The sequence below is a fragment of the Mustela erminea genome, chromosome 9 (genome assembly GCF_009829155.1).
Source record: "Mustela erminea isolate mMusErm1 chromosome 9, mMusErm1.Pri, whole genome shotgun sequence".
NCBI lineage: Eukaryota > Metazoa > Chordata > Mammalia > Carnivora > Mustelidae > Mustela > Mustela erminea.
In genome coordinates, this window is record NC_045622.1 from 16,172,187 (window position 1) to 16,188,794 (window position 16,608).

Consider the following 16,608-nt stretch of genomic DNA (forward strand, 5'->3'; position numbering starts at 1 on the left):
CCCGAGATCATGACCTGAGCCGAAGGCAGCGGCTTAACCCACTGAGCCACCCAGGCGCCCCTAGACCCCCATTCTTGAATCAGTTTGATTATTTATGTAATGAGATTGTGTTTTATATATTTTTATGTGCTACTTACATATGATGGTTTATGATTATAAATAAATATATGCCAGATAACTATTGCAGAGTATAAAAGATAAGATTATTTCTTTAGATTTTTAGGCTATATATTTTACTCATACCAGTAAATTTTGCTCAGAAAAAGTAGATCCTAGCATTATAGCAGATAAGATGCCTTATCCAATATTGAGAGCCTGGCTAAAAACTTAAAGTAACCGCAAAACACTGTGAGCATCTAGAACAGATCTAAATTTGCAGTGCCTCACACCTGTGTACGCTACTTGTGCTGGTCCCTCATGCTCTACTCTGTAATGCATACTCTGGACATAACTGAAGAAGAAAAGGGAAGAAATAGGAAGCTAGTGGAGGCAAGTAAATATAGGTAAAGTTACATACATATATATTTACATATTTATATATATACATTTATACATATATATTTATTATATATATTATAGATATGGGATAAGTAAGGTATAATAGATGACTTTCTGACAGAGCAATACAATTGAAAAACCCTAAAAAGTTTATGTCTCTCAAATTCCCCCAAATCATAGTATTTGTGACCACTAAGTGTAAAAAAAAAAAAAAAAGACTTCGAACCTCAAACACTGAAATAATTGACAGTGAGTTCCATGGGCAGTTAAATAGGGAGAAAAGTGTGAAATAAACATATTTAGAAATTCTACTGAAAAGTCTTAGAGGGAGATTTTGTCATTCAGAGGTCCGTTATCTAGAAATATCCTTGATTTAGAAAGTCTCCTTTCTTCTCGATGCTAGATAAATAACGAATGTCTGTTGTCGAGTCTTTCTGGTCAGGGTTGGTTTTGCTTTCTGTACTTTCTTCCTCCCTGTAATATGGCTAGTGAAGTTCTGTCTTCCCCACATTTTAAAAATAACTCACTACTCATTTATTGAATGTTCTTCTCCAATTTTCGTGGGATATTATTTGTCCTACTCATTTTTTAAAGTTGATTTAAAATTCCTTCATGATATTCTGTAAAATAGTTAAGCCCTGCCTAATTAGTATCATCTCAAAATAGGATGATTTCTTAAATTTACGTTAAAAAAATTAATTGAACATAACCATTAGTAGATGGTTGCTGTTAACTCACCCTTCCCTAAATTAAAGAGATTATAAATTTTATTTGCCTTCATGTAATATCTGATCTTATGAATAGTAATTTGCTGTCCAAAAATGGCATTGTTCTTTTAGATTTTGGGGGGAGGTCATAAAAAAGCAATGACAAGTTGGATTCTTTTTCTGTGGAGCAGTGGTTAGCAGATGATCAAACTTGTTCACATAACTGGATCTTAGAGAACTGTCAAAGAGGAAGTAGAGAAATGCCGTAAGCAAGAGTTTGACAGTGTTATTTTCCTTCCTCTCTCTCCTCGCCACAAGCTGGTTCCTATGTAGCTCTCACTGTTCAGGGACGCCCGCCCGGGTCGCCCCAGATTCCACTCGCCGATTCTGAAGTAGAGCCATCAGTCGTTGGACATATGTCTCCCATCATGACATCCCCTCATTCACCTGGAGCATCTGGGAACATGGAGAGAATTACTAGTCCTGTGCTCATGGGGGTAAGAGGGGGAAAACTCTTAAATGCGTAGTTTATAATGATACCTTTACTTTATATTAAGGGTTTTGCATAAATTTAAGTTCAGAATACTGGAAAATCACTTCCAAATATAAAAAAATTAACGTAATAATCTGAAATGATTAGTGTGTTGGGATAGCAGATTGAATTGAGAAATATTTAACACCTGCCATATACAAAACAGGGTGCCATTCACAAAAATAAAATTAAGATACCCTATATTTGAGGTCCTTGGTTATCTTAGAATATATATTTTAAGGGGACGGAGGTTTGTTCATTTGTTTATTGTTGTGTCCCCAGTTGGCCTGTAGTAGATATTTAAACCCTGTTGTTTGAGATAGAATCAAGAGAATACGAGTAATTACAATATCAAGGCAGAATGTAGACTTTATGAGGGGAGAACTATTAAGCTCTGTGACAATTCAGAGAAGGGAGGAAGCACATCAGGTTGTAACAAGGAAGGACTTCATGGAAAGCTATGATTTGAATTGAGCCTTTTAAGCGGTAGCATTTAAGCGGTGGCAATGGGGAGGAAAGAAGCCCAGGTAAAAGAAGTAGAATAAAAGTAGAATAAAAGAGAAAGAGCCAAGAAAGCACCAAGTGTCTGGGGGAAGTTCCAGGACTCTTGTTTGGCTGGTGCCTGTTAAGGATTTAAGTAGTGGGAGGTGAGGCTTGAAAAAAAGTAAAACTATTTATTTTGAAAAAATCCCAACTACAAAGCTAATTTATATGTAACCGAAGAGACAGTAAGAATCCACTAAAATTTGTGGGGAGGTGGAGTGGGGGGCAGAGAGTGATGTGACGGTAGCGGGAGTTGAGCAAGCTAATTAGATCAAGTATTACAGGTTTGTGAAGCTTCTAAGAAGAGATGGTAGAGAGGAGTTAGGGAGCTGTCTTAATATTTCAGGCAGGAAGTGCTGGGAATTTGAGTCATGCATGGGGACCGACAGTACAGATCCAAGGGACGGACAGTGTAAGATATTATTCTTGTACTAAGGTGACTTCATTTCTCCAGTTAATATCATTATTTAATGTTTTCTTGAACCTCGTTTAATAAAAGTGAAACAGAAGGGCTGAAATCCCCCTGTAACCTTCCAACTTTGAGCGCTGTGTCTCCCAGCCTGTCTTTGTGACCACTATTTATTTTAGCTTCGCTTGCCCTGTATTGGTTGGTTGGTTGTTGTTGTTGGTTTGTTTTTTTTTTTTTATCTCTTTTCTAGGAGGAAAACAATGTGGTTCATAACCAGAAAGTAGAAATTCTGAGAAAAATGTTACAGAAAGAACAGGAACGGCTGCAGGTACTAAATTAGAAATGGGGCTGTTTACAGGACAGTGAATATGTGAGTGGGCCTAGTGGAGTTGGTATTTGTTGCGACCACAGCCAAGCAGTGTTGTAATCGATGCCATCCGCTCTTTTATTAAGAATGGAATTTTTCTATATTTCCTTGACATAAGTAATTAATTCTCAAAATATTTCTATAACTTTTCAGTTATTGCAGGAAGATTACAACCGAACACCTGCCCAAAGATTGCTAAAAGAGATCCAAGAGGCCAAGAAACACATTCCTCAGCTGCAAGAGCAGTTATCCAAAGCCACAGGCTCTGCTCAGGTAGCATCATTGTTAAAAGTGCTACCCAACTTTTTGCAGGAGATTTTTCTTCTGGGAATGTGTTAAAGAATGTTGCAGTTGCCTTTTTTAAAAGTTATTTTTTTCTAGCATAGGCCGAGAAGATGTCTTGTGTAGCATGTTACAGAAACAATGATGAGCTAAAGAAATGTGGGCTTCTGATTCTTCGTTTGCTCATGATAATCGTATTTCTTTGTTCCACAATCATTTTAAAAGGAATTGAGTGCTTTTGCTTTGATGTGACAAACTACTAAAATGTATTTAGATACATATGTTTACATTTCAAGGCTCATTCTCCCATTTTCAAAGAGAATGGCAGTTATGTTTTTAAGTAGGAACATAAGATTTTGTAAAATGGCAGGCATTATGCTAAATACAGAGACAAGTATTTTCTTGCTTATCTTCATAGCAACTCCCCAAGATTAGACACTACTGTTGTTTGCCCCCATTTTACATATGCAGTTAGAGAAACTTAGAGATATTAAATAATCTGTCTGAAGTCATGTAACTTAAAAGCAATGGAACTGGAGCTTAGACCTGGTCTGATGAGTTCATGAGCACTTTCACATTCTTAACGACTGTATTTTTCACTGAAATTTTGAACTAGAATTAAATAGAATTTGTTATATCAGTATAAGTTATGGAGATGATGTCTCATTAGAAACTGTAGCCCAACCAGATTTCTATTCTGTAATATTCAGGTTAGGGATCTGAAAAGCTCCTTATATCTCATCTTAAAGCAAAAGAGACATATCCCTATACCATCTGAAATGGGTAAAAGGTGTTGATTTATTGTGCTCCCTGAGTCTGTGAGTGAAAGCCACAGTTTTGTAGAACTCAAAGGATTCTTTGAGATCATGTAGCCTCATCGGCTTGTTTTAAAGTCAAAAAATCACGTGTTTGAGAAAATTGGAGTCCAAACAGGTTAAATGACTTAGACGAGGTCACACAGCTCTACGGTCTCTTCTGACTTCCTGGTTCAGTGTACTTTCAGTTACACAGTATTTAGTTTTTTCATTACTTTCAATCCCATTAGGTATATGAAATCTTGAGTATTATGCCTCAGTAATGTTGACAGTTTTATGTTATAATTACTGAGCGAAAACGACATTCTTCTTCTCTTCAAACAATAAAAATGTGGTTCCTGGTTTAAAAGCCTGTATTATGTTATAGCACTGTGTCCCAGAATTGGCAGTTTATTGAAATTCTAAAGTGTTGGGAGGCAGTTAACCAGAAGTTCTAGTGTAATAATCTTTACTATAATGGGCAGAATATATAAATTATATAATTTAACCAACTATTTTATATTTTGCTCTCTTCAAAAGTTTGAACTCTTTTTCTCCTTGCTTAAATAGCACTTTCCCTGTCTTTAAGATCATGCCATTTTAGAACCACAGAATTAGTAGTTATTTATGCTTTAAATCTCTAGAGGTTTAAGCATTCTTGATCATATCAAACTGGCCAGATTTACCAGTCTCCATTTAGATGACAATGTAAGTCTGTTTCTTTATGCAATCAGTAATGAATTTTTTTATTGTGTTGGTGTGTGTGTGTGTGTCTGATCCGTTTTAGGATGGAGCTGTAGTTACATCCTCTAGGCCTTTAGGTGACCCACTGCCAGTCAGTGAGGCGGAAGCTGATCCTGGTGATGGACTAGGCAGAATTGATTATAGCAGTGGAGACGCTTCTCGGCCCAGTAGTGACAGCGCAGACGTAAGCGTTCTACATCTTGATCTTGTTTTCTTCTTCACAGCTCCTTTCCATATTGGATTTTAAGTTAGGTGAATTAGAGGTGTTCTCTTACTACTTACTTTTTTTTTTAAGATTTTATTTATTTATTTGACAGAGATCACAAGTAGGCAGAGAGGCAGGCAGAGAGAGGGAGGAAGCCGGCTCCCCGCTGAGCAGAGAGCCCGATGCAGGGCTCCATCCCAGGACCCTGAGACCATGACCCGAGCCAAAGGCAGAGTCTTTAACCCACTGAGCCCCCAGGCGCCCCTTACTACTTACTTTTTATCACCACCACTTTTCACACAGCAATTCGATGAGCAGAGTTCTGGACACTGTTGTCTGTGAGTTTTCAATTCCAGAGTTCACTTTTTCCCTTAGATACACATTGTCTAATGTTTCTTTTGAAGAGGTGGAATTTCCCAGCAGGCCTCTTGTTTGTGGGTTGAGAAGTTAATAATGCTAGTGGTTTTTTTTTTTTTTTACTGAACCAAGAGGCCAACTGTTGATATCTTTAAGAGCATGTTAATATTCCATTTGTGGTCAGAGTGACTCAGTCTTGAATCATGGGGCACTTTGCCATTACAAAGAGGAAAAACCTTAGTCCTGTTAGATAGACTTGAGTTAATAGCCCTTGTTTAGTAACACTTTCTTGATTAACCCTCAGATTGCCAGATGAAGATGGATATTTGTTAGGAAGATCATAAGAAAACATTTCAAGTTGATTATGATGTACCACCATAGTTGTATGAATACTTAACCAGCTAAGTTCACTGTTGCTTACTCAACAATCCTTTGTAAATAGTATACAGTAGTAGGAATAATGACTTAAAAATAGATCACCTCTTTAAAAGTGAAGAAGATAGTCTAAACCAGGGTTTTGCAACTGTGGATCATGGAATCAATGTAGTGGGTTGGGACTAGCATTAAAAAAAGAAAAGAATAGGAAATAATGCTTTGCAAAATGTAGATAAGGTAAGTGCTACTTCTTGTGACTTTTGTTAGATACACACATACATGTACCTCTGTATGTTTGCATGCTGGTTGACAGTATAAAATTTCTTATTGAAGGTCGTGGTAAAAAAAGAATTTGAAAGCTACTGGTCAAGCCATCATTCAGGCCACTTTTTGAGGCTTAGGCCCAATGACTCAGAACTTCATTCAAGGAAAATTTGAGGATTTTGGTAGGGGGGAAGGAGATAATGCTAGCAGTCTTATGATTGGATGGGCTGAAGGTTTTAATGAGAAATTTCAATTTTGACTCATGAGAAAAACATTTATTGGGCATACATACCACCTACTGTAATGAGTGTTTTGCATTCCTTGTTTTAGTTAATTCTCATAACAGCCATATGAAGTAGTACTATTGTTAACATAATTTTACAGAGGAAAAAACTATGGCCAAAGGGAGTTAACTAATTTGCTAACTTACCCAGATAATATGTGATCTGTCTACATCTAGCTCTAAACTATCAGTACTCTAAATATAACAAAGGTATTGAGGAGTAGAAATGCATAACATTTTGGGAGAGCAGTGAAAATGTTATGGTATATTAGGGTTATGGATGGAATGGCTAGAGTTTATCTTAGAAACAAAGGCTTGAGTTCAGGTTGTAAAAGACTTCACATTGTTCTAACAGTACTGTTTTTAGGGCTCCTTTTTGCGTTCTCCTTTTAGATTTAGTACTCCTTTTCTCTGTTTTTGTCTCTACCATTAGATAGTTTCTTAAGAGGACAGGGACAGTCTTATTTGACTTTGTCTCCAAAGCCTGGCAGATCCTACAATTAGGAATTCACAATAAATGGTACAGAAGAAAAATTAGAATTTTATCTTATATTTCAAGGACTGTTAGGGTTAGGGTTAGTGGCTTAGAAATATAACTTCATGAAACAGAGTGAATTGGCAAGTGTAGAAATAGACATTCCAATGACTTGAGACTGTTTGAGATATAATTGGTGTTTAATAAGTATTTGAACAGCAGAATGAATGAGAGTTTGGGCTTTATCTCACATGCAGAGGAGAAGCACACTCAGAAACACATCAGTGTGGAAATGAATTAGAATAAAGAGACAGGGAGATCTGGAAGGACAGAAGACTGCTAGGCTTGATGGGCCCTTAACAAACGTGCACAGAATGGCTCATAAATAGTTAACCATTATTGACCACCTCCTTTGTGTGCCTCATGCTCTACAGGTAGCCTTTTAAATTCTCCCAATAATATTAAAGAAGCAGTATCACCATTTTATAGATGTGGAGAATGAAGCCAGGTGAATAGTAAACGAATGTTGTGGAAATCCAGGTGAGAGAAGATAACAGTCACCGACTGCATGACAAACTAGTTTAAGTCCTACAGGCGTCTGTTTGAAGCTAAAGATGTGCTGCTTTTAGCTTGTGGATCTCCACATTTCTTCCATGCGTTTCTTCTGCTCACTTTTAAAAAACAGTCTTCTTGTAATGTTTGTGATACCATTATTATTGTAAAGCTCCCTGCTATGCTCCCCTCAGAGAAGACTTTGAAGAACACCCCCACACCCAGTTCTCACAACAGAAGCAAGTTCACCACAGATCATCACCTACAATCTAGAGCCATCTGTCTCTGTGATTTTTGTGAATTCATGGCTAATGTTTTTAAAAACTTACTGTGGAAAAATTTTAAGCCTATTCAAAAATAGAGACGAGCATAACAGTCCCTGCTATGTACCTGATCACCCAACCTCTGAGCTTGTCATGGACAAGCTCTCCAACTTGTTATGTCTTAGTCCCCCTTTCTTCACACCCTACAGATACCAGAGTATTTTCAAGTAAATCCGAGGTATTATTTTATTAATCTGTGTCTTTAAGAGAAAAGAAGACTTTTTCAAAAATACAGCCATAATAACATTATCATAAAATCAAATTTCTTAACATGCAATTTGATTACCCTAATTGTCTCATAATGATCTTTCTGCAGTTGGTTTATCTGAGTCTGGATCTAGTCAAGGTCTTCAGCCTTTGGTTCATAGTCTTTTAATTTGTTACCTCCTCTTTTTTTTTTTTTCCATGCTATTTTTTTGTGACAGAAACTGGGTAATATGCCCAGTAAAACAAACGCATTTTAATTGTATTTTCATGGTGTTGTTTAATGTGTTCATCTCTGTATATTTCCTGAAAGCTATTAGTGAGATCTGGAGTCTCGATCAGATTAAGAGCTGTTGTTTGGCAAGAACAATTCATGGGTGGGACTGTGTACATCCTGTTACATCACATCAGGAGGTGAATGTCTGGTTGTCTTTCTGTGACTGTAGGTTTGTTTAAGGTGTTTAGATGATGTCAGCATGGTTCCTACATAATCAACTTTTCCATTAAGCTTTTATGTAACGTTCTTACCAGTCATTGATGATCAAAATGCCTGCATCCATTATTTAATTAGTGGTTTCAAAAGGATGATATCACAATTTTGTCGTTCCTTATGTATTTATTAGTGGAATTATTTTACAAAGAATTTTCTCTTACTAGCTTTTAGGTTACCCTAAAATATAGCTTATACAGGAAATGCAGGATAGATACTAGATTCTTATCCCTCTATGTATCTGTTTCCAGAGGAGTCAGTACCTTAACACAATCTAGCAGTCACTAATGCAAGGGGGATTGTGTACATACATGTGCATATATGTAATATTTGAATTCGTAGACTTTAACATATTTGCTTATTCTGTTGTAGTCCATTGCAGTCATTACTTTTTATTGTTGCTGAAACTATCCCTCTTTTGGGCAGTGGGAGCCCTTTCTGGTTCTCTTCAGTATTCTTTTTAACGTGACATCCCAGTAACTTTGGTAGCTTTCTCACTTTTCAGTGTGACAAGATTATTCTAGCTCTGTCTTTTGTATCTCTTGTCCAAGACACAAAGTCCTCCATTTCTCCAGGTGGGGCTTATATTTGAAGCTACTCTTGTCTTTACCGTGTGCTGTCTTGGTATATGTATAAAGAGCATGCACCTTCCCTATTGACATTCACACAGAAATCCCGTGTACCTCATTTTCAGCTGCTCTCTGAAGAATGGCTCCTTTGCTTTGCGGTGTTCTTTATCGTCCAGAATTGAAGTTCTGCACATGATATTGTTGCTGGTTTATATTAGGACATCCCAAACATACCATACAAATTTTATAGGAATCCACAAATCACTTTCACATGATACTCACAGAAACATAGGCAGAGGCTTAATTTTATTCATATAAATAGGCAAGAATGCTTTTAAGTTGCATAGAAAGAAGAGTTGGTTGGAGCTCCTGGGTGGCTCAGTGGGTTAAGCATCTGCCTTTGACTCAGGTCATGATCTCAGGGTCTTGGGATTGAGCCCCACATTGGGTTCTTTGCTCAGCAGGGAGCCTGCTTCCCCCTCTTCTCTGTCTGCCTCTCTGCCTACTTGTGATCTCTCTCTCTCTCTGTCAAATAAATAAATAAAATCTTCAAAAAAAAAAAAAAAAAGGAAGAAGAGTTGGGAGCAGAGGGGGTTGAAAGAGCTGGATAAAGACAGAGTTTGACTTTGACATAATGAGTTTGAGGTACATAATAAATCTGGTTAGGATTACTTGGTAGAAATTAGCCCACAGGCCTGGAGACAAAGTACAACTATTCTCTTAGTGTGATGCTATTTATCAACATGAGATTAAAACAACTGAGAGAGTATGTGTCTTGCCAAAGTCAGGAGAACAGATAGTAGAGCCAGGTATTTAGAAAGATATTTAGTGGTTTCAAATACAAATGTGAAATTCGGAACCCTATTTTTTTCACCCTATTTTTCCTTATCCCTTTTTGGTGAGCCTGAATGTCTTCTTTTTTTTTAAGAGTCCCAAGAGTTCCCTGAAGGAGAGGATTTGTCTAGAGGAAAACCCAGAGAAGAGTGAAGCGATTCAGGACCCTGTGAGTATGAAATCCATGAAATGGTGGTGCTTTCTTCCGCTGTCCTTCTACTTCAGTGACAGACACACCTGATATTTGTGGGTTGGGAGAGAAAAGCTTAAACTTATTAATAAAGAGTTGGTAAATGGAGAGAGCTACTCCATGGTATTTGATTGGCTTTAATGTTATTTTATTTATTATAGTAAAATACACATCAAATTTACCTTTTTGTAATTTTTGAGTATACAGGTTGTGTCATTAAGTTATATTATCACTGTTGCACAGCGTTGCCATATCTTTCTCCAGAGCTTTCTTCTCTACTCCAACTCAAACTCAGTAGCCATTCAGCACTGCCTCCCCACTATCTTCAGGACTGGGCCACCACCATTTATTGTAAATTTGACTACTTTTGAGGACCACATATGAGAAGCATCATATATGTGTTTATCCTTTTGTGACTGGCTTATTTCATTTAGCATCATGTCCTCAAGGTTCACCCATGTCATAACTTGTACCAGAATTTACTTCTTTTTTAAGGCTGATAATTATCCACTGTATGTATAGACCATGTTTTGCTTATCCACTCATCTGTCGGTGGACACTTGGGTTGTCTCCACCTTTTGGCTCTTGTGAATAGTGCCGCTATGACCATGGGCATACAAGTATCTGTTTAGGTTCTTTTAGTTCTTTTGGGTATTTATTCAGAACTGAAATTGTTGGATTTTGCATATTCTTAAGTAAATACTTTTTAGCATTCTGATTTTGTTTTTTACTTAGATTTGTATCAGGTTTTATAGTAAGAGATTTAACAGCATATCGTGACCCATCTGTTATTTGCTACATAAGGACTATTGAAAAATCAGAGACATCAGAACAGCTATAAATCAAAAGTTGTCTGAAACCACTCTAAACACATTTATCTTATTTTACCATTTTCTTAAAAAAAAAAAAAAAAAGACTAAAGCCTGAGGTTCAAAAAACAAGTAGTAAAAAAAGCAGAAGCAAGTTTAGAAGATGCAGATACAGAGACTGCACTACACTTCAGGAGGGGAGACCACAGCTACGGAGTATTTTGTTTATAACTGGATCGGTGTGCATATCTTCAGCTAAAAGCTCTCTCCAGATGACCTCCGAATCAGGAGAGCCCCCTTCTCCTTGCTCAGCCCAACATCTTGCATCAGCCATTGTCAGCTTTGAGCTGAGCTCACTCTTTCCCTAGATCTTTCCAAATTTGTATTTCTCTTCTTACTGCATGGCCTTTGATTTTAATATTTGTGATCTTTAGCCATCCCGTATTTTTTTGTTATATGCATTAATGCCCTCACACCAGCATTTTCAGGCTAACTCCAACTTCGTAAATGAGCTGACAAGTGGATGAGCTGTTGCATGGGAGGGAGATCTGCCAGCCTACAATTTATGTTTGCAATTTTGGTTCTTTGTCTCTCTACAAAATGATTTTAATTTTGTGTGATTACTTGGAAATTGTGTTGCATTACGCCAGCGATTTTCAACCAGGAGTGATTTTGTCCCTCAGGGAGCATTTGGCAGTGTATGGAAACATTTTTTATTGTCATGACTGGGAGGCTGCCACTGGCACGGAGTGGGTGGGTAGAGACCCAAGATGCTGCTCAACATTGTACAATGCCCAGGACAGCCCCCACAACAGAGAATGATCCAGCCCAAAATGTCAGCAGTGCCAGAGTTGAGAAACCCTGTATTATGCACTTACGAAAATGAGTTGAAGAGGAAAAAACAGGGTTCAGGGACAGCTTTCAATTATGCGATGTTAATAGAAGTCTTTGTATTAACCTCTCTCCTCACTTCGTCTTACCATTTTTACTCTCATTTTTCGTTTGTCCTGTGGTCTTCATTCGCTTTTCTTACTCTGTCTCTTTAGAATTGTAATTATTTATGTAAACCAACTTTCTGCCTGTGACAAGGTTTATATGAAATGAATGGAGTACACACAGAGTGATTAGAATGAGATATCTAGGAGTGTAGTGAGCAAAAGGTGTTAATTATTTCCAGAGGAAATGTTGTTGTTTTTTTTCCCCTCTCCAAGGAACAGTCAATACTGTTGTGGTTTTCTTTGCTAAAGTGATTCATTGCCTTGAAAATCTGAGAACCACTTCTTTGAAAATAAAGCACTTAAAGAAAATAAATAAAAAGGAATCCATTTTAGTGAACCATTTCCTTTTGATGATTTGGCTTCATTCTTTCTCTGATTTGACCAACAGATAATTTTTGTTCTTTTTCTCTAAATGTTACCAGGATACTCAGTCACTCATCGGGAGTCCCTCTCCCCGTGTAGCGCCTCATATTATTGGAGCAGAGGATGATGATTTCGGCACTGAACATGAACAGGTGATGACACTTTTTTCTAAAACACAGATTGTTAATTCTTCAACGTGTTTGATTTGTTGTGAAAATGAATGCTTTTTGGAGAATGAAATTCTGTTTTTAAAGATTTAAGGCCATGTCTTAGAACTAAGATTGTTTTATTGCTTGGATTGTTTATTTTAACTTTGACCAGTAGAAATGACTTCACTTTTAAAGGTGATAAGGAGTGATTGACTTACACTTAAGTACCTGCATTTTGGGAGAGGGAGTATAATTGTAAATGTATATTCTTTTGGTTTAAAATTCCAGTTGTTTATTGATGGCGCACAGCAGTATGAGTGGCTTGATTCTTGTCCTTGTAACCCCTAGTCTTGCTAATAAATAATGAAGTCACTTACTATTTCTGGGGCTTTTTAAAATAACTTTTTGGGATTTTCTACATAGATTTATTTCCTTATTTACTTTGTTTGTTTCCAGTTTGTTTATCTTTTATTTCTTGTGCTTACCTTTATTGCACTGGTTAGGACTTCCACTGTGAGATTGAATTGGAGTGGTGAGGCAGGACATTCTTGTCCAATTTCTGACCTTGGAGAGAAAGATACTTCATTTTTCATCATTAAGTGAGATGTTAGTGATAGGTATAGGTTATAGAAATTTACTTTTCTATTTCTGGTTGAGAGTTTCCATCATGAATGGATGTTGAACTTTGTTGAATGATTGAGATGATCATGTGGCTCTTTTTTTTAAAATTTATTTTCTTAACATGGTAAATTACGTTGATTGATATTAGCATGTGGAACCAGCTTTGCATCCCTGAGATAAACCACAGTTGGTCGTAATGTATCTTCCTTTGTATGTGTTGTCGGATTCAACTTGCTATTATTTTGCTGATGATTTTTATATTGGTTTTAATGGGGGATATTGGTTTGTTGTTTTCTTTTTTTACACTGTCTTTGGATTTGATATTTGGGTAATGCTGGCCCCCCCTTCTTTTTTGGGGGGGATTTCATTTATTTAGAAAAATAGCGAGAGTTGGTGAGAGGGACACAGGAAGTGGGAGAGAGAGCATCCCAAGAAGAACCCCAACCCCAACCCCCCCGACCCCAGCACAGGGCCTGGTGCTGGGTTCAGTCCCACTACCCTGAGATCATGACTTGAGCTGAAATCAAGAGTCAGACACTTAACCAGCTGAACCACCCAGGTGCCCCTAATGCCAGCCTCTTAAAATGACCTGAGAAGTGTTCCCTCTTCTTGTATTTCCTGAAAGAGATTGTGAAGAATTGGTATCATTTGTTTAGATTAACTTTCTTCTCTAATTTATTTAGAGATGTGAGAACTTAAGTGGAAATTGTCATTCAAGGTTACTTTAGGTTTAACTAGTAGTTTTCTGTACTTGCTGTCTTTAGGGAGCATACAGTGCTTCTCAGAGTTGTCTTTCTTTAAATTATACATCTCCATGTCATACCATTTCTGCATTAGCTCAAAAGAAAAGGAAGATGTTTATTTCATTAATAGGCAGAAAACCTCCCATTTCATTTTTAGAAGTGTCGTTGATGCTGGTGTTTGCATCCTGATATACAGACATCTGAGCTTCTCCATCCTCATCTTCTAAACTTGCGTTCTCCTAAGATAGTCTCTCTTCCAACCTATTTCTAAGAGGTTATTAATTTTCAGGGGAAGAGATTCCATAAGGCTGTGTGCTAATACGTTCCTGTGGAATTTTTAAAATCTTGAGTTTTTTAGGGTAGGTCAGTTTGGGTAGTTGTGTTTAACTGAGCTTAACCTTACATTTTGCACCTGTGTGGTAGAGTTCTTGATGTATGCTTACTTCCTCTTCTAGATCAATGGGCAGTGCAGCTGTTTCCAGAGCATCGAACTGCTGAAATCTCGCCCTGCTCACCTGGCTGTTTTCTTACACCACGTGGTCTCACAGTTTGACCCCGCTACACTGGTAACGTTTTCCATTGTTTAGCCGGTTCAGAGTTCTTACACTGATTCTCACACCATAAAACCTCTCACTTTTGCAAGATGAGTTTCTAAACATATCAGGATAGTTACGTAAGATAGATAAAATGCAATTAATTTATTTTTTTAAAAACTTACTATATTTTTAAAAAACATGGTAATGATGACATTCCTTATAGTGGCCTACTTGTTGGAAACTTTCCTACTTGAAGATCTAGCAGGTGACATTTTTCATGATTTCTCCCTTTTTCTCTCTTTTCCATTTCTTCCTATACTACAGCTCTGTTATCTCTATTCAGACCTATATAAGCAGACCAATTCCAAGGAGACTCGTCGTGTCTTCCTTGAGTTTCATCAGTTCTTCCTGGATCGATCCGCAGTAAGTTACCAATTAATACACAGTCTTTGCTGTGGTGCATTGAGTTATTGGACTCCTACTTCCAGTCTTCCTTCCCCTGGTTTTGGACTTGTTTTGGACTTTCTGATGTTTGTACTGTATCTTAGTTACTGATTACTCTTGACCGATACTTTCATCATTTCTAAATGAGTTGCAGACTACGCTTTCTCACAGTGGGTGTTAGGGGTTATGTATGTATATGTGTGTGTATATATGTGTGTGTGTATATATATGTGTGTGTGTACATATATATATATGTAGGGGTTTATACATGTGCATAATGAAGAGAGTGCAAAAGAGAACACAAATGATATGCATACAAATGTGTTAGGATCCAAAGGCTAATACTTGCACAATGAACTCCGGTTGACCTCTTTGAAGTTTGAGGCACAAGTTTAACTAAAAAGTGGTAGAAAAGATCTTACATAATTGGTAATAGTTTTTTATTTTACCAGTAGAAATCTTTATAAGGTTTTTAAACTAATGAGTGTCATTATTCTTAGCTTTGCTGTAGGGTAAGTCACAACCCTTAATGCTCCCTGGGCCTACCGCGGCTTCACTTCTCTCTGATGACCGTTGCCCACCTTCCCTCTCCTGGAACCTCATCGCTTCCTCTCCTGTTGCTTCTCAGCAGAGGACCTTACAGTTTCTATGAGAAATTTGAAGTTTCTGTAGAAGAACTTCTACCACATATACCCCCTGGCTTCATCACCCTCTGCACTCTGGCCTTTCTCCTGAGGCCGGGGAGAGCTTGCCTTCTTTTCTCCAAGGCCTGCTCTCCCCCGCCCTTCACCTGGGTTGTATTTCCTTCTGCTTGCTCAGCTACAGGATCCAAGCATTTGTCATCCTTCCCTCGAGCATCGGCAATTTTTTGTTTTTTTGCGGAATCGCTCACATTAGCATGCAAACATCGTGAGTTTACCTAAAATAGACAAACACAGAAACAGTCTGGCTCCACTCCTCCCTCCAGCTCTTGCCCCATTTTCATTGATTTCCTTTACGAAGTTGCCTCCATTCCTCCCCAAGGTGGAATACACTCACCTTCTCAGGGAGGCTGGCCCTGGCTAACCGCTGTGAAGTTTTACCCCTTCTCTTTCCATCACCTTTACTGTGTTATTTTTGTCCATAGAACTTTTATTTCTGTATTTATTTTGCCTCTGTCCCTGCTCTTCGGCCCTGAATATAAAGCTCCCCTGAGGGCAGATATTTTTGTTCTGTTTGTTCGTTGCTGTTTCTCCAACATGGAATAGATCTGGTACAGACTGATCACTCAGATGTTTATTAAGTGAATTCATTAGGGTTCTGATTATACTGCCATTATTTAAACTATTACACATTATACTTAAGATAATTTACTTCATGGGGGCGCCTGGGTGGCTCAGTGGGTTAAGCCTCTGCCTTCAGCTTGGGTCATGATCCCAGGGTCCTGGGATCGAGCCCCGCATCGGGCTCTCTGCTCAGTGTGGAGCCTGCTTCCCCCTCTCTCTCTGCCTGCTTTTCTGCCTACTTGTGATCTCTGTCTGTCAAATAAATAAATAAAATCTTTAAAAAAAAAAAAAAGATAATTTACTTCATGGAAAAAGGACCATATATTGAAATATGTTTGACTTTTATATTCCTTTTTTTTTTTTAATTGAAGTACCATTGACATTCAGTATTTTATTAGTTTCAGGTGTACAACATAGTAATTCAACGATTACATATATGATGCTCACCACGAAAAGTGTAGTTATCATTTGTCACTATACAAAGTTATTACAGTGTTGTGGACTATTTCCTGTGCTACACTTCTCATCCCCATGACTTATTTTTCTTATAAGCTTTTATTTTAATTCCAGTTCATTAATATACAGCATTATGTTAGTTTCAAGTGTACAGTGTTAGTGATTTAGCAATTCCATGCATCATCCAGTGCTCCTCACAAGTGCCCTCCTTAACCCCCATCTCCTAT

The 16,608-nt window shown here is 37.6% G+C and overlaps 1 protein-coding gene across 4 annotated transcripts in view; it reads left to right on the forward strand.

Moving 5' to 3' along the window:
• Positions 1-16,608, forward strand: part of ARHGEF12 (Rho guanine nucleotide exchange factor 12) — a 141,909-nt gene that overhangs the window by 86,187 nt on the left and 39,114 nt on the right. For 3 of the 4 annotated variants that reach the window (XM_032360035.1, XM_032360037.1, XM_032360038.1), the window contains 8 exons: positions 1,524-1,702; positions 2,940-3,017; positions 3,210-3,329; positions 4,920-5,060; positions 9,902-9,976; positions 12,227-12,319; positions 14,136-14,246; positions 14,541-14,639. In XM_032360035.1, the coding sequence (XP_032215926.1) occupies positions 1,524-1,702; positions 2,940-3,017; positions 3,210-3,329; positions 4,920-5,060; positions 9,902-9,976; positions 12,227-12,319; positions 14,136-14,246; positions 14,541-14,639 (896 nt within the window). The remainder of the gene's footprint in view (positions 1-1,523; positions 1,703-2,939; positions 3,018-3,209; positions 3,330-4,919; positions 5,061-9,901; positions 9,977-12,226; positions 12,320-14,135; positions 14,247-14,540; positions 14,640-16,608) is intronic. The other variant, XM_032360039.1, reaches the window with a different exon arrangement.